Source organism: Episyrphus balteatus, chromosome 4 (assembly GCF_945859705.1).
Source record: "Episyrphus balteatus chromosome 4, idEpiBalt1.1, whole genome shotgun sequence".
Taxonomy (NCBI): Eukaryota; Metazoa; Arthropoda; class Insecta; order Diptera; family Syrphidae; genus Episyrphus; species Episyrphus balteatus.
In genome coordinates this window covers 68397323-68420373 of record NC_079137.1, presented here as the reverse complement: position 1 = coordinate 68420373, position 23051 = coordinate 68397323, and the positions used below count along the sequence as shown (strand labels likewise).

The window sequence follows — 23051 nt, the reverse complement described above, 5'->3', positions numbered from 1 at the left end:
CAGATCGGTGGCTTTTTGTGCCTCAGTTGCTGTGGCTTCCAAATTTGCCTCGAAGCAACCCCAAAGTCCTTTAATTACCAAATAGGATTTGGCCGCAATCTTCCATACATCGTAATTTTCTCGCCCCTTCAGCTTTTCTAACGATACAACATTTGAAGCCATATTCTCGTTTTTTTTTTTTATATAAATTAATTCAATTAAAACGTTTAAACAAAATCTGCGAGACCTGGGCCCATAACCTGATGAAAAGCTTAGAGAAAATCTTTCGAAAGGAAAATACTTATTTAAAAGGAAACACGTGTACTTCGATATATTCGAACAGAAAGTGATAGAAAAATCTATACGTTTTAATTTCAATAAAATTCAAATTTACAATGAAGATGTGATTTACAAAAGCAGAGTGTTTTTGAACAAAGTGAATTATTAGAGTTTATTTACAATTCATTCTATAAAATTAACAAAAACAGTCCAGCCAAGCTCCGTCAGAAGACATATAACTCTGAGGAAGCCACCTCCGAATTGTGCAATTTGCCTTGGGAAATGCAAAAACAAGTGTTTCACTGATTCGTGCATGCATCAATTCTGTTTCAAGTGTTTACTTGATTGTAGCAAGGTATTATCTTTGATGAGTCATCTGGAGTACTTTTACATGTTTTTCTTATTCTTACACAGGTCAAACCAGAGTGTCCTTTGTGCAAGCAAACCTTTAAATCCAATATACACAATGTCAAATCATTTGACCAGTTCGAGGAGTATCTGGTGCAACAGCCAGTGCCGGTACCACCAAATCCGTATTCGTTTGCTCCATTCACAATACCAGCACACCTTTATCCAAGACTGCCATCATTATATAATCGACCTGTTCACATCTATATGGATGATTTGGCCATGTAAGAATGAATAGATTCTTTCCTTAAGTCCTTGCAATTCTAATTTCCTTTTTTTTTTGTCTTTTAAGGAATACATTGGATTTAACAGGAACATCATCTTCGACATCAAATAATGCCAATGCTAATGTGATTCGTAGTAGTTCGACGTATTATCGAAGAATACTGCCACCACCGTCTCAGTTGTTGGACATGTATAGTCAAGAAACTATACAAGGCGAGACGGGCAGTGGTAGCTTGAGTCAACTATGGAGAAGATATGTTTATGATAGAAAATTGTTTGCACTGCCAGAGTGCTCTTATTTATAGGTAAGTAATTTAATGAATGAAAATGGGCAGATAAAGTTAATAATGTAGATGCAAAGACTTCACCATCGAAGCATCAAGATCCAAGTCCATTGGCTGAAAATCACAAGAAAATCGGTCTCTTGCGAAAGCCTGAGTTCAAAAATCACTCCTTCAGTGCCATAAAGGACATAAATATTGACAGAAAATCTAATTATAGATAATCTTACATCGCAGGTAGCTATTCTCACTTCCAGATTACAGACAAATGGAGAACATCTTCTTTCACATCATCTAACACCACAAACCATAGAACACGCTTCATCAAGATTCAAAGGGGATGACAAAGAACAATCCGCCTTAAGTAGCAACAAAAGTAGAGATCGAAAACTATCGGAATCAAATCTATCCGGGAGAAGGCTAAAACCAAAAAGTTCTCCCGAATTGGATTTGAAAATACCAGAAGCAAAACTTCGATCACGTACTTCAGTCCGTGAAAAATCTGTTCAAGTCGATCCAATAGGATCTTCCAAAGGCCAACAACAGCAAAAAAATACTGAACTACCTTATTGGCTAAAGCCAACATTAGTTCAAGCTTATCCTTATAACCTTATTATGGCAGTTCGCAAGAAACTAACTAGAAGCTATTGCAAATCCTCCAGCTGTTGCGTCATCTTCCTCCTCTTCAATGGAACAACAAGTGTCGAAGAAAACTTCCACAGAAACTCCAGTTTCTTATCCAAAACTCCAGCGAAATAACAATGTTAAAAGGCGAATAATTGATGCAAAAGATAAATCTCTATTTAAATCAGTTGAAAAATCATCTTCGAATAAGGAAAATATCAACGAACCCAGATTATCAAGAAGAGTCTCAGAAGTTACATACAATTTCAGTTCGATATCAATACAACTTCCTGAGTCGAATAATACATTAAGCATTCCCAAACCGAAGCCACCACAGCAACATCAATTTCATGACGATGATGACACAACGGTCTCTAGTTCTATATTCTCAAGTCCGGAGAAGAAAAAGAAGAATTTCAATGAAAGATCAAATAATTTTCAATCAGAAGCACTAAGTCCGCTGTATATGGACAATATTACGAATTTACATATTAATTTCAAGTCAATGATGAGTAATATCACTCTTAGAAGAGGGGATCATTTTGAAAATTCCAGTACTACCTCTTCGCATCGAAGAGGGGAAACTGGTTCGATTACAAATAGATCAGATGGAAGTGTTAATTTTCGTCAACTCTTGGATGACTTTCATCGAAGTCTTTCGCAAGTAATCGAAGTTAATCAGCAGTTGAAGACAACCTTGGTTAAGTCACAAATTTTCAGTCCTGAAAAGAAGACTAATTCAGTTTTGAAAACTAATCGTGTTGAATTGGCTGAATATGTGTCAGATTTTGAAGAATCATACAACGCCGAAGGCAAACTTGGATCTAAAAAATCATTTAAAACACAAACTGATAGTAGTATCCATGAAGTTCGACGAGAATCTTCAAAACAATCAAGAAAATCTTCTTCGGTTTCTTCGTCAAACGAAGAAGAAATTCCAGAAGGAGCATCACAAAGTTCACAAAATTCAATTAAAAATATCCAATCATCATCTCGAACACTCAATCAATCACCTATTTCTCTGGGAACACAAACATTAACTGTGTCTTCAGAAGAAACTGGAGTGCAAACACCAACAAGAACTCAAACAATTCATGATAGCCCAGTCGGGATGTACAAAAAATTAAGCTGAAATGGAAATAATTAGATCGTGCAATTTTTTTTCATAGGATGATAGAGGGGATCACTGGGAGCTTAAAACCAGTTTTTCGGGAAAATCGACCTTGTGCTTAAGCCTCCATCTTGGATTAAAGGTAAAACACGTTTTAGTGAATAACTCGGCCATTTTTGATTTTTGACAAAAATTATATATGTAAAACTTGTAGAAAATTTTATTTTCTATAACTTTTGTCTTAATAAATTTTTCTATATGACCTATATTTTTCGAGTTAATTTGAAAAAACTATACCCCTACTCAGCTTAAACTTTATACCCGCTTTGATTATAGATTTTAAGATCAACGCAATATGGGAGTGTTTTTATATGTTTTTGGGGATGATAAATCTAGCTGCAATGTTAGTTTTTGCAAATTCATGAAATTTTATAAACAAAAGGAACTATCTCAAAATCGGAAAGTGTCGTTTTAAACAAGATTAGTAAATATTATAATTGATGTCTTGCAAGACAAGCAAGTTTTTGAATTTTTCAATTCGGTTCATTAATGCCTGAGATATGACCAATTGTTTATAATAAAAGCTTAAAAGAGGGAGTGAGTTATAAACAATTGGTCATATCTCAGGCATTAATGAACCGAATTGAAAAATTCAAAAACTTGCTTGTCTTGCTAGACATCAATTATAATATTCACTAATCTTGTTTAAAACGACACTTTCCGATTTTGAGATAGTTCCTTTTGTTTATAAAATTTCATGAATTTGCAAAAACTAACATTGCAGCTAGATTTATCATCCCCAAAAACATATAAAAACACTCCCATATTGCGTTGATCTTAAAATCTATAATCAAAGCGGGTATAAAGTTTAAGCTGAGTAGGGGTATAGTTTTTTTCAAATTAACTCGAAAAATATAGGTCATATAGAAAAATTTATTAAGACAAAAGTTATAGAAAATAAAATTTTCTACAAGTTTTACATATATAATTTTTGTCAAAAATCAAAAATGGCCAAGTTATTCACTAAAACGTGTTTTACCTTTAATCCAAGATGGAGGCTTAAGCACAAGGTCGATTTTCCCGAAAAACTGGTTTTAAGCTCCCAGTGATCCCCTCTATCATCCTATGAAAAAAAAATGCACGATCTAATTTTTTCCATTTGAAATGTTTAATTCTACTGGAAAATATTGGCGAATCACCCAACAAGGAGAATATATCAGGAAATCAATACTCTTTGGATTCGTTAGAAACCTCGCAACATGATGACTATATTAAAAGTCATATAAACACTTCGCGTGGGGATTATAATGATCGAGTTGAATTACTATCAACTGTACCACCACCAAGTTATAAAGTTTCTTTAGAATCTCAAGCTAGATTTTCGTCGAAATTTATAAATTCCTCAATGGATAATGTATTTGTTAGAATTTTTAATAAATCTGATATCGAAATATCTGTGTTGTCATTGAATAGGAGTTTTTCGGCGTCGACTGTAAATTATTCGAGTATTGGAATGGTAAGTTAAGATTTTAATTTTAATGATTTTTAGTTATTACTGTTATTTTTCTCCTTTAGTACGAAAAATTGATTCAAAAGTAAATCAGACCATTTAGTTGCATTACTTAAAATGCGAGAAAAAGCTTTAATTGAGGTCAAATTGCATGGTTGGAAGAAGCAAAGAGGAATTCTTATGAAAATGGAAAAAGAAAGAGAGGAAATTAAAAAGTAAGTTAAATATTTGGTGAGGTTTTACATTTGAGTCTGGTATATGAATAAGACGATTTTGCCAAGTTGTATCCTTATAAAATACATCACAAAAATTTAAAAATTAGAAATCCCCAAAATATCATTTCAGAAAACTATGCTACAGTTAGCTGTATGGTATAATCCAAAATATTCAAACGGTGGAGTGAGTTTAAGGGGGTATATTATACTGCCCATAATCTCGTAAAGGCCCTAACTACATTTTTCTTACTTCTGTCCATGAATTGGACACTAAATCCAATATCGCAATTTGCATATAAAAATGAAAGAAAAACAAAAGTGCATTTTGAATTGTCTGACTTATTTGAAGACTTAGGCTAGTCGCGCACATTCAACTTTTAGTCACTCAACTGTTTGGTTGAAAAAATGTAGTACACGGTCTTGTATGGGACCCCGCGCACATGCAGATTTGTAGCACAGGATAGTTAGTAAATTTGAATTTTTCAAATCTGAAAGAGGGGTATTAAAAAAGCTTAACGGCCGATTTCTTCACAGAGTCCTAGCGCTAGTACCGGTCCTAGTCCTAAAGTTAGTACTCAAATCGGTATCAACTCATTTCTTCACTCAAGTACTAAGCTTTAGAACTGTCAATTTAGGACCGAGTACTAGTTAGGACTCGGTACTAGCTAGGTCCTCAAAATCAGCTAGGACCTGGTTATTATACCAATCGTTAGTACTCAAATCGGTACCAAGTGATTTCTTCACACAAGTACTAAGTCCTAGTACTGTCAAATTGGTACCGATTTTTGCTTAGGACTTCCTAAAAGTTAGAACCTAAAAATCGACAGTCTAGCGACGATAATACTTGATTTGGTTGGATTTTTTGAATTTATTTAAAAATTTAATGAGCATTTTTGAGCTTTGGTGTCTTTTGAATTGTGTAATTTTTGAGTTTATTGAATTTTATTCTAATTTTGGCATTTTGTAATTTGTATTTTTTTTAAAGATGTATCGCAATAGCAATGCAGTTTTTGAATAAATTATTATGGAACAAAATCGTTGGCACTGCAGAAGATTATCCATTTCTAATAAGAAAACCACAGTTTATGAAAGTATAATTGAAGCCACCTGCATACAATTTTCGCTCAAAATATATTCTTTCTGCACTATTTTACGGTCATCAGTGATGGCCGTCCGACATCTCTCTAATAATTTTCAACACAAAATGTCTTTGCAAGAAGATTCTATTTACAAATAGTATTGCAGACTATGATCAAAATTATCTTCATTCAATGACTGCTATAAAACAAAACTGCACCAAAACAATAAAGATTCAGTTTTCAAAAATGTTATTTTTATTGAGATATACATATATAAACTGTCTTTTTTAATAATAAAATAAATTGGTTTCTCTGTGGCTTTCCCAGGTTATTGAATTAACTTCAAGTCGTTAGTGAACTAGCTATCAGGCATGCCGGCACTTATGCACAAAATCGTCACATTCTCGTCGTTCTTGATAGTGAAGGTTCTTGATAGAATTTATCTTCTTTTCTTGTTGTCTTTGTTCTTCAATCGTCACAATATTTTTTAAATTATTTTAATGTTAATTTCATGAATTGACTGTTTTTTGTCTGTTAATATTTTGTAAAATCTGTTGAAATATCAAATAAAATATTTCAAGCATCAAAATATTGTCAAAATGACAGTTATACCAGTTTTATACGAATTATTTCTTAGGACCGCGTTGTGAACTTAGATCAGGTCCTATAAATGTGAAGAAATGCTCAGGTACTAACTTTTCCTTAGAACCGAGTACTAGTGCTAGGACCTGACCTAGCTAGACCGGGTACTAAGCTGACTTAGGACTTATGTGAAGAAATTGGCCGTAAGTGTTCTGGTTTTCGGGACGCCAGCCCCCTGGCGAAATCCGCTATTTTGGAAAACGTGAATCGCTCTATATTTCCAAAGCTATGGGTCCTATAGAAATGGTGATCAGACCAAAGTTCTTGGAAATTTAATTATCTTCTTCTTTGTCATACATTATTTTTCTAAGCGTGCAATGCAGTTTTTCTCTCCCGATATAACATTAATTATTTTTTTATTAATTTACAGGATTAAACAAGGAATGCTCAATGCACTTATGACGATCCGATGACGAAAAATCCGTTCGCAATGCCATTGCACAGTTTATTGGTGTTTTGATTCGTCATGCAGCTGAAAAGAAGGGATAATGGATTCAAGACGTCTTACAATTTTTTAAGCTGATCCAAGGCAAAGTGAATTAGGTGCTTCATTAACCGATATAGCACCAGAACAGTTTGTCGCACACATGGAATCTATTGTTTAAATGTTTGCTGCTGCTGCTGCTATTTGGTGCCATTCATTTTTAGACACAAAACTGCTGAATTGACTTACTAGAAGTCGATTGCTATGGTTCTTAACACTCTTCAAGCTTTTGTCGTACTGGACTCTGAGAAGGCAAGACTATTTCTTATGTATATTTATATTTTTCCCAAAAATTTTAAATATTTTTTTTATATTTAAAAGTTCATTTAAGCTTTTGGAATTTTGGAGAGCATGGCCGACTATCGTACAAGGTAACGATCCGTTGCCACGTAAGCCTGCCTTGCTAACCATGGCTCATTGCTGAAGGTGGCTCTAAAGCCATTTGCAACAAATATTTGGAAACTATATTGAATATTTTAAAAGTGAGCATCATGACTCTAACATGAATTCAATTGTTCGTAATGGTGGAGATGAAAAATATGCCGCTGATACCACCCTTACTGGAAAGGAGAATAACATGCTTGTTTTTGGGAGGAAACATCAAGTGTAGTGTACTTTCTTATCCAGGTAAATTTTCGATCAATCACATTCACAAATCAATTAGTTTTTTCATCTCTTGTTTTTTATTTATAGAAGTCTTCCTGGTGTAATGGTAAAGTTGAGCATGAAGTTGATTTTGTACAGAAAGCAGCTCGTTATCACTAGTTTAGTTCGTAGAGACTGCAATCTTCCAAATAAGATAAAATCTGAAGCCTTTCTTCACGGATTCTCAGCCCAACAACAATGCGATTCTGTTCGAAAATTATTTTGGACAAAGAACCAGGTCAAGGATGTGCTGTTTTGGGTAAATTTGACTTGTGTTTCTTTATAAAAATAAAAATTAAAATTAAAAATTGTATAAATAATTTCTGGTTTTTTATTTTATTTGATTTTTTTCCTCCCTCCTGGTGAGTATTGAATAGTCCTATTATGCTTCCAATAAGAATTCTGTGGAAGGCTTATAGGATCGAATACCACTTTCGGCTACTGATGAGAAACCTTACAGTAGTCTTACAGTGTACTTCTTCGCACATTTATAGGATCGAATACCACATTCGGCTACTGATGAAAAACTTTACAGGAGTATTTCATTGTACTTCTTATAGGTTTAATAGGAGTAAAAAAAGGGGGCCTTTTTGATGATAAACAGGGTTATATGAGTCTTTTAGGTGTGAAATTAGTGATGACAAAAAGCTTCTCACCATCGTTATAACATCAAAATTGTTAGTTGGGTGGTACGCTGCTCGCGCTAAATTTTAGCAGAGATAAAATTCCCATACAAGTTATCGATAATTTGTATGGGATCCATTTTATCTTGGCTAAAAATTTTCGATAATTTGTATGGGAGCTAAAATTTAGCGCGAGCAGCGTACCAGGCTTTAAGCGCGAACTGCGTACTTCAGCTGATATTCTTAAATTTTAGCTCGGCCAAATTTTGGAGAAAATGTTTTATGGAAGCTAAAATTTTGCTTGATCTGCTTATTTTTTCAAATGAATTTTTTTCGTTTTTTGTTGCGCAAAAAATCCACCTAGTATTTTATCAAAAAATACCTCTTCTTCTATCCTGAATGCATTCATTTTAAATCGATAAAAAATTTCGATTACATGTCCCCCTATAGGTCATCATTTTTAATTTCTCAATGTTGTCTACCCTGCATAAAAATTTGACAGCATTAAAAAACGCACTGTAATCTCCAGCTACAAAAAACGCCGAATTGCAATTAACAAAAAAATTTTATTATTGAAATAATTATATTTCTTTCAATAAAAAGTAAGTTTTTCAATAAAAATTTAATAAACTAATATTTTATTTAAATTATTTTCTAAAAAATACAGAGTCAAATCGACGTTTTTTTGTTAAAAATCCTATCAAAAAAATCACATTCATACGTCACACAAATTCCCCACAAAGAAGAACAAAAAAAAAAAGAAAAAATCCAAAATGACGGGTGAAACAGCAAAAGCCGAACAACCAAAACCCTCCACAGCTCCACCAGCTGAAGAAAAAAAAGATACTGAAGAAAAAGAACAACAAGAACTCTCCGATGAAGATCAACAACTTCAGGAAGAATTGGAAATGTTGGTAACACGTTTACAAGAACCCGATAAGTCTTTGTATCTCCCCGCTCTTGAGGTAATGGGTAAGTTAATTCGTGCTTCAACAACAAGCATGACTTCTGTCCCAAAACCATTGAAATTTATGCGACCCCATTACGAGACCATGAAGAATATTTACAAAGAAATGCCCGAACAAAAATCCCGTATGGTTTGTGCCGATATTATTTCGGTTTTAGCCATGACAATGGGAAGTGGTAAAGACTGCTTGGCTTATCGATTCTTGTGTGATCCTGAGCAAAAGATTGGCGAATGGGGTCATGAATATGTTCGTCATTTGTCTGGCGAAATCGCTGCCCATTATTTAGAGACAACTGGAGAATTCCAGACTCAATTGATTGAATTGGTCAAACAGATTGTTCCTTATAATATGGAACACAATGCTGAAGCAGATGCTTGTGATCTTTTAATCGAAATTGAGCATTTGCATCTTTTGTTAGACTATGTCGATGAAGGAGCTTATCCAAGAGTTTGCTTATACCTACACAGCTGTTATCCATATGTCCCTGAACCAGATAACTTGGTTATCCTTCAGACAGCTTTGAATTTGTCACGCAAATTCAATCAATATACTCAGGCAATGCGTTTGGCATTGATGTTAAATGATATGGATATTATTGCTGAGATATTCAAAGAGCAAAAGGATCCTTCGGTCCAGAAGCAGCTGGCATTCATGTTAGCCCGTCAGCAGGTTTGTCTCGAGTTGGACGAATCGATTCCAGAGTACGATGATCTTATGGAAATCATGTCAAACGCTAATTTGAATAAGAACTTTTTGAACTTGGCTCGAGAGTTGGACATTATGGAACCTAAAACTCCCGAAGACATTTATAAGTCGCATTTGGACAATGCTAGAACTCGTTTTCCATCGATTCAGGTAATTGTAATTTATTTATTAGTTAAAATACTTAATACTTTAACAATTCAGTCTTTTTAAATTAGATTATTTCTTAGAAGATAGTTAATTTTGCATAATGTCTTTACAATCCTTAAAATTTTTAAATTAATAAGAAATAATTAATCAAAATATTTTTTATTTCATACGCCATTTTGCTGCAAATTAATAACCAGTGTCAAGTTTTATAAAAACTTAATTTCTTACTTTTATTATGCAGTTTTCAAAAATTTCCAAAGTTGAGATTAGAACGAAAGATATTATAATTTGAATGCAAAAAAACAGAGGTTTTCAGAACAAAATAACAAACAAAAATCGAGGCTTATATTCAAAAAGAAATAAACAAACAATGTTTTCAACTTCAAACCTGTGTCACACCATACAAATTCTTTTCAGAAATTGAATTTTTATAAAACATGGAACATGGATTAATTAATTATTTCTTATTATTAGACAATGTTTTAGTGAAAGAATTGTAAAAAAACAAAAATCAATTATGAAAGGAGGAAGCAAAATACTGTTGCCAAGTCGGGATTTTTCGAAATTTCACAAAAACTGCATTAAAGCGAAAACCGTAAGGATTTGGGATGAACAAGTTACCAAATTCTGAGAGCCCTAAAGTTGGTCTATCAGCATATTTCGTTTGATCCATTACTTTTGGGACACCCTGTATATAAATAAAAAAATTGATATCGTTATATCAAAATCGTTAGAGCCGTATTTGAGTTATTTGGTTTAAAAAAAAAATTATGGGAGGTACACTTTCTAAGTGAGATATAAAAAAAAAAAACAAAAAAAAACAACTTTCAGAATTTTATAAAAATTATCTGTACCAAATTTAAAGAAAATCCGCCCACGCGTTTAGGCTATGGAAGTGTGTACAGATGGACCCACAGACGGACGGACGGAATTGAGAGACCCACTTTTTGGAATTCTCCATCATCGCAATGTTGGTTTTGATTAAAAACTTAATTTTTTTTCGACACGAAACCAATACTTGCCCTACAGAACAAGTACAAATAGACACGCATCTAGGAATATATATGTTTTGATTAGAAAAGTTTCCATTTCTTTTTCATTGCATCTATCATTGCTAATCCAGAAGAGCCCTCCGATACTGAACGCCAAAAAAACACCCAAACACAGTTTTTTTCAGTTTGAAGTTTCATGTGTATGTATTATGTATGTATGTGTGTTTTTTCACAATCTCCCTCATCACTTGACGACTATGTAGATGATGAAGATAGGAAATAGTAAGAATATTCATAATCACTTTATTAACATTAATATTAATTTTGTGGAACTTTTCAAGAGTTTATTTAATTAAATTTTGTATTAAGTAAAACAATCGCATCAAAAAACAAACAAGAAATGAAGTTTGGCAAATTTGACGTTTGAAGGTTTGAATGTGTGAGTGCTTCTGATTCTGGATTCTGATTTAAAAATCTTCTTTCGGACGATCAATCGAAAACGAAATTAGAACGTTTATTCACATAATGTGGTCTTACACTCCTAACTGCATTTTTAAAGAAAAAATTACTCATGGCCTAAGTATTTCGGAGTTGCATAATATTATTTTCTTAATATAATGATACTTCATGTGCATTGATAATACTTCTAGACCTCTAAAGTCGTTTGAAGAGATCACCATCTACTAAATTTTGGGGTTTTGCGGTAAATTGTAAAAAATGCATTTTGTACTTTGCCCGTTCATGAACCGACATATTATAGCTAAATCGAACATTTGAACATGAAATAAAACAAAGTTGATTTTTTAAGAATTCGGTCCTTCAAATATCCCACCTCCATGATTTTGATCCATAATGTCTTCACAATCCTTAAAATTTTTACCACATATAGACATTAGAGTATCATCAGCAAAACATCTACCAAAGACATTTATGTACAACAGAAATATGAAAACTCAAAGCACTGCTCTTTGTGGACACCAATGGATACTTTTATGTGAACTTGACGAAGTATCCTTTAATATAAACATCTGCGTTCTATTAGTTAAATTGCTAATGAACAACTTTAATTCATTCCCTCTAATCCCATATTTAAACAGTTTTTTTTGTAAGTAGCATTTTGTTACCATTTCCCCATTTCTTTTTCCATTCATTGATAATAAACATCTTCGGGACATGCTCGGGACATCTTCGGGACATGCTCGGGACATCTTCGGGACATGCTCGGGACATCTTCGGGACATGCTCGGGACATCTTCGGGACATTCTCGGGACATCTTCGGGACATGCTCGGGACATCTTCGGGACATGCTCGGGACATACTCGGGACATCTTCGGGACATGTACGGGACATCTTCGGGACATCTTCGGGACATGCTCGGGACATGCCCGGGACATTCTCGGGACATCTTCGGGACATGCTCGGGACATGATCAGGACATCTTCGGGACATCTTCGGGACATGCTCGGGACATTCTCGGGACATGCTCGGGACATCTTCGGGACATCTTCGGGACATGCTCGGGACATTCTCGGGACATCTTCGGGACATGCTCGGGACATCTTCGGGACATGCTCGGGACATGCTCGGGACATCTTCGGGACATGCTCGGGACATGCTCGGGACATCTTCGGGACATGCTCGGGACATCTTCGGGACATGCTCGGGACATGCTCGGGACATGCTCGGGACATCTTCGGGACATGCTCGGGACATCTTCGGGACATGCTCGGGACATGCTCGGGACATCTTCAGGACATGCTCGGGACATCTTCGGGACATCTTCGGGACATGCTCGGGACATGCTCGGGACATGCTCGGGACATCTTCGGGACATGCTCGGGACATGCTCGGGACATTCTCGGGACATGCTCGGGACATCTTCGGGACATGCTCGGGACATCTTCGGGACATGCTCGGGACATCTTCGGGACATGCTCGGGACATCTTCGAGACATCTTCGGGACATGCTCGGGACATTCTCGGGACATGCTCGGGACATCTTCGGGACATCTTCGGGACATCTTCGGGACATCTTCGGGACATCTTCGGGACATGCTCGGGACATCTTCGGGACATGCTCGGGACATGCTCGGGACATCTTCGGGACATCTTCGGGACATGCTCGGGAAATCTTCGGGACATCTTCGGGACATGCTCGGGACATCTTCGGGACATGCTCGGGACATCTTCGGGACATGCTCGGGACATGCTCGGGACATCTTCGGGACATCTTCGGGACATCTTCGGGACATGCTCGGGACATCTTCGGGACATGCTCGGGACATTCTCGGGACATACTCGGGACATCTTCGGGACATCTTCGGGACATTCTCGGGACATACTCGGGACATCTTCGGGACATCTTCGGGACATGCTCGGGACATCTTCTAGACCGAGAGCCGGCAGCATATTTTGGCAGTTTTGATATAACCGAAATTTGAGTATGCACATATCTAGATATGCACCACAGTATGTCAACGAAAAAAGTCTGGCAGTGATCTTTTTCAGCTTTCCCTTGCCAGACGCATCCAAAGTGCAGCAAAAAATCAACTTTTGGCGTTTTGGTATAACCGAATAAATGATACACCAAAAAATCATAAAAAATCCCCTGATTTCGAAACTGTGGGTACCGCAAGTTTCTTTTTCAGCTTTCCCCCCGCCAGACCGCTTTAAAGCATTTTTAAGTGCATTTTTCTAATAAAAAACCTAATTACTTATTTTCTGTTAGGTATTACCGAATGATGGTAACAAATTAATATTCTATGTATATTCCAGGTCTAGAAAATATAATTTTTAGCCAGCTATTTTTCAGCCTTCCCTCTGCCAGACGCATCCAAAGTGCAGTCAAAAATCAACTTTTGGCGTTTTGCTAGGTATAAACCGAATAAATGATACACCAAAAAATCATAAAAAATCCCCTGATTTCAAAAATGTGGGTGCCAGAAGTTTTTTTTCAGCTTTCGCCCCGCCAGACCGCTTTGAAGCATTTTGAAATGCATTTTTCTAATAAAAAAACCTAATAGCTTATTTTCTGTTGGGTATAACCGTATGATGGTAACAAATAAAAATTCTATGTCTATTCCTGTTTTAGAAAATATAAGTTTAAGCCAGATATTTTTCAGGCTTCTCTCTGCCAGACGCCCTTAAAGGTTTCCCAAACAGGTTTTTCCATACAAAAAACACCTAGTTTCTGTTTTGTTCTTATAAAATTGAAATAATATTTTTTGTTTAGAGTAACCATATGGTGGCCAAATATTAACTTTCTCTGCCTTTTCCTGTTTAAGAAAATGTAGTTTAAGCCAGTTTTGTTTCAGCCTACCCTCTGCCAGGCGCCCTAAAAGGTATCTCAATAGTACGGGAATGTTAGATTTTGTTATATGGGGGTCTGGGAAAAAATCCGAAATGCATTTTGACTTCAGAATTTTCTAGACCTGGAATATACATAGAATATTAATTTGTTACCATCATTCGGTAATACCTAACAGAAAATAAGTAATTAGGTTTTTTATTAGAAAAATGCACTTAAAAATGCTTTAAAGCTTTCTGGCGGGGGGAAAGCTGAAAAAGAAACTTGCGGTACCCACAGTTTCGAAATCAGGGGATTTTTTGTGATTTTTTGGTGTATCATTTATTCGGTTATACCAAAACGCCAAAAGTTGATTTTTTGCTGCACTTTGGATGCGTCTGGCAAGGGAAAGCTGAAAAAGATCACTGCCAGACTTTTTCCGTTGACATACTGTGGTGCATATCTAGATATGTGCATACTCAAATTTCGGTTATATCAAAACTGCCAAAATATGCTGTCGGCTCTTAGACTATTCGGGACATGCTCGGAACATGCTCGGGACATCTTCGGGACATCTTCGGGACATCTTCGGGACATGCTCGGGACATCTTCTTCCTGACATCTTCGGGACATGCTCGGGACATCTTCGGGACATGCTCGGGACATGCTCGGGACATCTTCGGGACATCTTCGGGACATGCTCGGGACATGCTCGGGACATCTTCGGGACATGCTCGGGACATGCTCGGGACATGCTCGGGACATCTTCGGGACATCTTCGGGACATGCTCGGGACATGCTCGGGACATCTTCGGGACATCTTCGGGACATGCTCGGGACATCTTCTTCGGGACATCTTCGGGACATGCTCGGGACATCTTCGGGACGTGCTCGGGACATGCTCGGGACATCTTCGGGACATCTTCGGGACATCTTCGGGACATGCTCGGGACATCTTCGGGACATGCTCGGGACATCTTCGGGACATGCTCGGGACATGCTCGGGACATCTTCGGGACATGCTCGGGACATGCTCGGGACATCTTCTTCGGGACATCTTCGGGACATGCTCGGGACATCTTCGGGACATGCTCGGGACATGCTCGGGACATCTTCGGGACATCTTCGGGACATGCTCGGGACATCTTCGGGACATGCTCGGGACATTCTCGGGACATACTCGGGACATCTTCGCGACATCTTCGGGACATGCTCGGGACATCTTCGGGACATGCTCGGGACATGCTCGGGACATCTTCGGGACATCTTCGGGACATGCTTCGGGACATCTTCGGGACATGCTCGGGACATCTTCGGGACATGCTCGGGACATGCTCGGGACATCTTCGGGACATCTTCGGGACATGCTCGGGACATACTCGGGACATCTTCGGGACATGCTCGGGACATCTTCGGGACATGCTCGGGACATGCTCGGGACATCTTCGGGACATGCTCGGGACATCTTCGGGACATCTTCGGGACATGCTCGGGACATCTTCGGGACATGCTCGGGACATGCTCGGGACATGCTCGGGACATCTTCGGGACATCTTCGGGACATGCTCGGGACATCTTCGGGATATGCTCGGGACATCTTCGGGACATCTTCGGGACATGCTCGGGACATCTTCGGGACATGCTCGGGACATTCTCGGGACATCTTCGGGACATGCTCGGGACATCTTCGGGACATGCTCGGGACATCTTCGGGACATGCTCGGGACATCTTCGGGACATGCTCGGGACATCTTCGGGACATGCTCGGGACATCTTCGGGACATGCTCGGGACATGCTCGGGACATCTTCGGGACATCTTCGGGACATCTTCGGGACATGCTCGGGACATCTTCGGGACATGCTCGGGACATGCTCGGGACATCTTCGGGACATCTTCGGGACATCTTCGGGACATGCTCGGGACATCTTCGGGACATCTTCGGGACATCTTCGGGACATGCTCGGGACATTCTCGGGACATCTTCGGGACATGCTCGGGACATCCTCGGGACATCTTCGGGACATGCTCGGGACATCTTCGGGACATGCTCGGGACATCTTCGGGACATGCTCGTGACATGCTCGGGACATCTTCGGGACATGCTCGGGACATGCTCGGGATATCTTCGGGACATGCTCGGGACATCTTCGGGACATGCTCGGGACATCTTCGGGACATGCTCGAGACATCTTCCGGACATGCTAGAGACATGCTCGAGACATCTTCGGGATATGCTATTGACATGCTCGGGATATGCTCGGGACATGCTCGGGATATCTTCGAGTTATGCTCGGGATATCTTCTTGACATGCTTGGGACATGCTCGGGACATGCTCGGGACATGCTCGGGACATGCTCGGGACATGCTCGGGACATGCTCGGGACATGCTCGGGACATCTTCGGGACATGCTCGGGACATCTTCGGGACATGCTCGGGACATCTTCGGGACATGCTCGGGACATCTTCGGGACATGCTCGGGACATGCTCAGGACATGCTCGGGACATGCTCGGGACATGCTCGGGACATGCTCGGGACATCTTCGGGACATGCTCGGGACATGCTCGGGACATGCTCGGGACATCTTCGGGACATGCTCGAGACATCTTCCGGACATGCTAGAGACATGCTCGAGACATCTTCGGGATATGCTATTGACATGCTCGGGATATGCTCGGGACATGCTCGGGATATCTTCGAGACATGCTCGGGATATCTTCTTGACATGCTTGGGACATGCTCGGGACATGCTCGGGACATGCTCGGGACATGCTCGGGACATGCTCGGGACATCTTCGGGACATGCTCGGGACATCTTCGGGACATGCTCGGGACATCTTCGGGACATGCTCGGGACATCTTCGGGACATGCTCGGGACATGCTCAGGACATGCTCGGGACATGCTCGGGACATGCTCGGGACATGCTCGGGACATGCTCGGGACATCTTCGGGACATGCTCGGGACATGCTCGGGACATCTTCGGGACATGCTCTGGACATGCTCGGGACATCTTCGGGACATGCTCGGGACATGCTCGGGACATGTGCGGGACATGCTTGGGACATCTTCGCAACATGCTCGGGACATGCTCGGGACATCTTAGGGACATGCTCGGGACATCTTCGGGACATGCTCGGGACATCTTCGGGACATGCTCGGGACATCTTCGGGACATGCTTGGGACATTCTCGGGACATCTTCGGGACATCTTCGGGACATGCTCGGGATATCTTCGGGACATGCTCGGGACATCTTCGGAACATGCTCGGGACATGCTCGGGACATTCTCGGGACATCTTCGGGACATGCTCGGGACATACTCGGGGCATGCTCGGGACATTCTTGGGACATCTTCGTGACATGCTCGGGACATCTTCATGACATGCTCGGGATATGCTGGGGACATCTTCGGGACATGCTCGGGACAAATTCGGTTCATCTTCGGGACATGCTCGGGACATGCTCGGAACATGCTCGGAACAAGCTCGGAACATGCTCGGGACATGCTCGGGACATCTTATTGACAAACTCAAGACATCTTCGGGACATGCTCGGGACATCTTCGCGACATGCTCGGGACATCTTACGGACAAACTCGGGACATCTTCGGGACATCTTTGGGACATGCTCGGGACATGCTCGGGACATCTTCTGGTCATCTCCGGGACATGCTCGAGACGTGCTCGGGACATGCTCGGGATATGCTTGGGATATGCTCGGGACATGCTCGGGACATGCTCGGGACATGCTCTGGACATGCTCGGGACATGCTCGGGACATGCTCGGGACATCTTCGGGACATGCTCGGGACATCTTCGGGACATGCTCGGGACATTCTCGGGACATCTTCGGGATATGCTCGGCACATCTTCGGGACATCTTATAACTTTCACTGCTTCTTTAAGATCATTTAGGTTGATTTGATGAAACCGAAAAATATTTTCATAATGTTGGAATGTTATCCGAATATGACACCACGGGAATACTTTCACATATTTCTTCAATATTTTCAATAAAATATTTATTTAAAGCATTTGGCTTTGTCAAAATCATTTCTAGTTTGAATGCCATTTATATTAAGTTCATTAACCTCACTTTTTTCTTGATTAAGATTATATTTTTTCTTAAGTTTTCTAAAAACCTATCACCAGCTTTTTCAGTTATTTTAGCTTCAATATATATACAGTTGTGTTCAAAATAATAGTAGTGGCTGCATCAAAAAAACATTTTTTATAATTACGGTGCTTCTACGGTTAAAAATTTAGTTTCTTTGATGTCAAAGTTTGTAACGGTCAATTACTGATAAATGTATCATAGTTTCAAAATGAAAAAGAAGGTTCCAAATAATTTTTCATTGACTTTTGGTTGTTCTTTCTAATTTGACCTGCTCAAAATAATAGTAGTTAAAGTTATTTTTGAAGAATTTAAAAGCGGTTTATAACATAGAATATTTATTTTTGGTTTAAAAGTAAGTACTCATATAATAGGAACAATTTTTCAACAAAAAACGATTTGTTTCGGTTTTAATCTATTTAAAGTTCGAAGTGCAAAACACTGCAGTTCGGATAGCGGAAACTTTTACGAAAGCTGCTTGAAGAAGGGAAAACCTACTTGGAAATTCAAGGTTTTATGAGAATGCTCCCCTGCAATGGTAGCCAATGCAATAAACTCAACGAAAAACCCCAAACGCGCGGTAGAAAAAGAAAAAAGACCGTCGTAGATGACAGGCGTACTGTCCAGATGAGCAAAGCTGAGCCTTCAGCATCGTCGTTTCGAATCCAGAAGGCTTTAAGCCTGGATTGCAGTGCAGTGAACATTCGGAGGCGACTGTTAGAGACTAATTTGTACGCTTGAAGTCCACGAAAAGTTCTGTGAAACATGTTAAAAAGCGTATCCAGTTTGTAAAAGATTACATAAACTGGCCAGCGAAGTAATAGCGTAACATATTGTTTACTGATGCGAGCAAATTTGTCCTCTTTGGTGGTACTGGATCTCCAGAATACGTCCGACGTCCACCCAATACGGAATATGTTCCAAAGTATACGACGGAAAAAGTTAAACATGGAGGGTCGAAAATTTTAGTATTTTAACATATTTCTTTGTTAACAGCGGTACTTTATGTGAACTTCAAGCGTACAAATTAGTCTCTAACAGTCGCCTCCGAATGTTCACTGCACTGCAATCCAGGCTTAAAGCCTTCTGGATTTGAAACGACGATGCAGAAGGCTCAACTTTGCTCATCTGGACAATACGCCTGTCATCTACGACGGTCTTTTTTCTTTTTCTACCGCACGTTTCGGGTTTTTCGTTGAGTTTATTGCATTGGCTACCATTGCAGGGGAGCATTCTCATAAAACCTTGAATTTCCAAGTAGGTTTTCCCTTCTTCAAGCAGCTTTCGTAAAAGTTTCCGCTATCCGAACTGCAGTGTTTTGCACTTCGAACTTTAAATAGATTAAAACCGAAACAAATCGTTTTTTGTTGAAAAATTGTTCCTATTATATGAGTACTTACTTTTAAACCAAAAATAAATATTCTATGTTATAAACCGCTTTTAAATTCTTCAAAAATAACTTTAACTACTATTATTTTGAGCAGGTCAAATTAGAAAGAACAACCAAAAGTCAATGAAAAATTATTTGGAACCTTCTTTTTCATTTTAAAACTATGATACATTTATTAGTAATTGACCGTTACAAACTTTGACATCAAAGAAACTAAATTTTTAACCGTAGAAGCACCGTAATTATAAAAAATGTTATTTTGATGCAGGCACTACTATTATTTTGAACACAGCTGTACATGTTTGGCTTTTTTGCACTGAGACTTGTAGAAATTTCTAGTACTTCTATAATAGTTCTAATAAAATGCAAGGTTTGTAAATACGTTAAATTATACGTTTAACGTACGTTTGTAAAACCGAAAGACCTTGGTTTATTGCACCTTCAAAAATTTTAGCACACACAACTACGTCTTCACTTATACACTCGTTTTCATTTAGATATTTATGTATATTCATTAATAAAATAAGTCTTTTCATATTTTATACAACGAATCTGCTTTGGATTTAAATAAATATATTGTTTTGTAAATAATTTTATATAAACGGATTCATGATCAGAAATTTAAAAATCTCTGTTTACTTTCAGGTGGATTCTGCCAAACAAAACTTGGCTGCCAGCTTTGTCAATGGATTTGTCAATGCTGGATTCGGAGTGGACAAGCTTTTGAGTGAGGATGGCAACAAATGGTTGTACAAGAACAAAGAGCATGGTATGTTGAGTGCCACAGCTTCGTTGGGACTCATTTTGCTTTGGGATGTCGATGGTGGTTTGGCAATGATTGACAAATATTTGTATTCCACTGATGATTATATTAAGTCAGGAGCTTTGTTGGCTTGTGGAATTGTCAATTGTGGCATTCGAAATGAAGTCGATCCAGCTCATGCTTTACTCTCTGATTATATTGAGAATAATAATACTTCAATGAGAATTGGAGCTATTCTAGGACTGGGAATTGCTTATGCAGGTTCAAATCGTTCCATTGTCATTGATACATTGAAGACAGTATTTAACTCTGATCGCAAGAATGCAGCAAATATTGAAGTTTTAGGCATTACAGCTCTTAGCATGGGTTTGATTAGTGTGGGCTCTTGCAATGCCGAGGTAACTGAGATTCTATTGCAGACAATAATGGGCCTAAGCAAGACCGATCTCCGTGATACTTACACTAGATTCTTGATGTTGGGTTTGGGATTGTTGTATTTGGGAAGACAAAAAGCCACCGAAGCAGTTATGAGCACTTTGGAAGTTCTCGATGAACCATACAAATCAATGGCCACAACAATGGTAGATATTTGTGCTTACGCTGGAACTGGAAATGTCCTCAAGATCCAACAATTGCTTCACATTTGCTCAGATCATTATGAAACATCAAGTTCGGACAGTAGTGATGATAAGCAAAAGAAGAACAAAGAGAAGGATAAGGCTGAAAAGGAGAAGGAACGCGAGAAGGATTTGTCTGGCACCCAATCGATTGCTGTTCTCGGAATTGCCTTGATTGCCATGGGAGAAGATATTGGAGCTGAAATGGCATTTAGGTCATTTGGCAACCTCCTCCGTTATTGTGAACCATGTATTCGTCGAGCCGTTCCATTGGCTTTGGGTTTGATTTCTGCTTCAAATCCAAAATTAAACATTTTAGACACTTTGAGCAAGTTTTCTCACGATAGTGATGCTGAAGTTGCCCATAATGCTATCTTTGCAATGGGTTTGTCAGGAGCTGGAACAAATAATGCCCGTCTTGCGTCGATGTTGCGTCAACTCGCTCAATACCATCAAAAGGATCCCAGTAATCTATTTATGGTTCGCATTGCACAAAGTTTGACTCATTTAGGCAAGGGTACACTTACTCTAAGTCCATATCACAGTGATCGTCAGTTGATGAATCCAATGGCAGTAGCTGGTCTAATGGCTACATTGGTTTCATTTTTGGATGTTAAGAATCTAATCCTAGGACGTTCTCATTACCTTTTGTATTCTTTGGTTCCAGCAATGCAAGCCCGCATGTTAATCACATTTGATGAGGAACTGAATCAATTGCAGGTACCAGTTCGAGTGGGTATGGCAATTGATGTGGTCGGACAAGCTGGTAAACCCAAAACTATTACCGGATTCCAGACACACACAACACCCGTTCTATTGGCTATGGGTGAACGAGCTGAATTGGCAACAGATGAGTACATAACTTTAACACCAGTGATGGAAGGATTTGTTATTTTAAAGAAAAATCCCAATTATGTGAAGTAAATTTCTTATGGTGTTTTTTTTTTTTTCAAACTGAAAACAAATTAGATGTTCTTATGTACTAATTATTTCTGTTTTAATTTCTTAGCTATAATATGTTTATTTTCTATTCATTCAACTTAAAAAAAAAAATAAAATATAAAGCAAACAACCATAAATCGTATGATAACAAATAAAAATCGAAATTAAAATAAAGAAAGATGTTTTCATTTAGTCCTTGTGATTTCGTAAGGTAATTGATTGAAACCGACAAAAGTATTGGGAGATATATTTTAGAAGTCATGAAATGAAGGATTGCTGAGCGGACCTAATCAGGGCAATGCAATACCTATATAAAAAGAAAACGTATTTATGTGTGGCCGATGATTTAAAAAAAAATTATTTTATTTTAAATCAATTTTATGGAAAAGTGCCCTTCCACTAATAGGAGGATATAACCCCGCAAATAGAACAATTTTGAATAGTTTGTTTTCCATCAGGACCATCAGGAAAACAAAAATTTGAACACGACGGCAACACCTTGTTACATACAGTATAAACTCTTTTTGAAAATTGAAAAGTTTAAACTGTATACTTGCGATTATAAGTCATTGGCCCTTATTGCGAGTGTCGTTTGTCTATCGATTGACGACTTTTGTCGATAGTCGATTGATATTGTGACGACCTTTGTCGAAAATCGACCATCGAAAAATAATTTTGGCATTGTGAAATTCTATTGTGAACGAATTTTATCGTTCGATCTTTTTCGTTTACTATTTTGCTATCGAGTCAAATCAAGTTCATAGTTCACAATAGTAAACATCTTTGTCGATTCGATTGGCTTTTATCGCATCGAAAATTAAACGACACTCGCAATAAAGGCCATAATGTATGTAGGTACGATATATAAAGTTATGCATTCGTAGAAAAAAACAATTGAGATAACATGCAGACATGAAATTAAGTTGGTAAAGAATCCAAAGTCCGCCTGTCTGTATGAGGAACTACATTCTAAACGGATAGACTAATTAACATCAAGCTTGGTACGTAGCGTTTTT

General features: G+C 38.6%; 2 protein-coding genes and 1 long non-coding RNA gene across 3 annotated transcripts; all 3 read left to right on the top strand.

Annotated features, from left to right (window-relative positions):
- The first annotated feature begins 465 nt into the window (after positions 1 to 465).
- LOC129918097 (E3 ubiquitin-protein ligase Topors-like) lies at positions 466 to 4358 on the top strand. The gene is made up of 4 exons (XM_055998447.1): positions 466 to 613; positions 673 to 890; positions 959 to 1196; positions 1430 to 4358. Exons 1-3 carry the CDS (start codon positions 572 to 574, stop codon positions 1194 to 1196), a joined length of 498 nt encoding a protein of 165 aa, XP_055854422.1. The 5' UTR covers positions 466 to 571; the 3' UTR covers positions 1430 to 4358.
- A 2800-nt stretch (positions 4359 to 7158) lies between these two features.
- LOC129918096 (uncharacterized) lies at positions 7159 to 7802 on the top strand. The gene is made up of 2 exons (XR_008772924.1): positions 7159 to 7464; positions 7531 to 7802. It is a non-coding gene; the product is annotated as an uncharacterized LOC129918096 (long non-coding RNA).
- A 788-nt stretch (positions 7803 to 8590) lies between these two features.
- LOC129918087 (26S proteasome non-ATPase regulatory subunit 2) lies at positions 8591 to 22153 on the top strand. The gene is made up of 3 exons (XM_055998436.1): positions 8591 to 8707; positions 8773 to 9928; positions 20359 to 22153. Exons 2-3 carry the CDS (start codon positions 8879 to 8881, stop codon positions 22015 to 22017), a joined length of 2709 nt encoding a protein of 902 aa, XP_055854411.1. The 5' UTR covers positions 8591 to 8707; positions 8773 to 8878; the 3' UTR covers positions 22018 to 22153.
- The last annotated feature ends 898 nt before the right edge of the window (positions 22154 to 23051 follow it).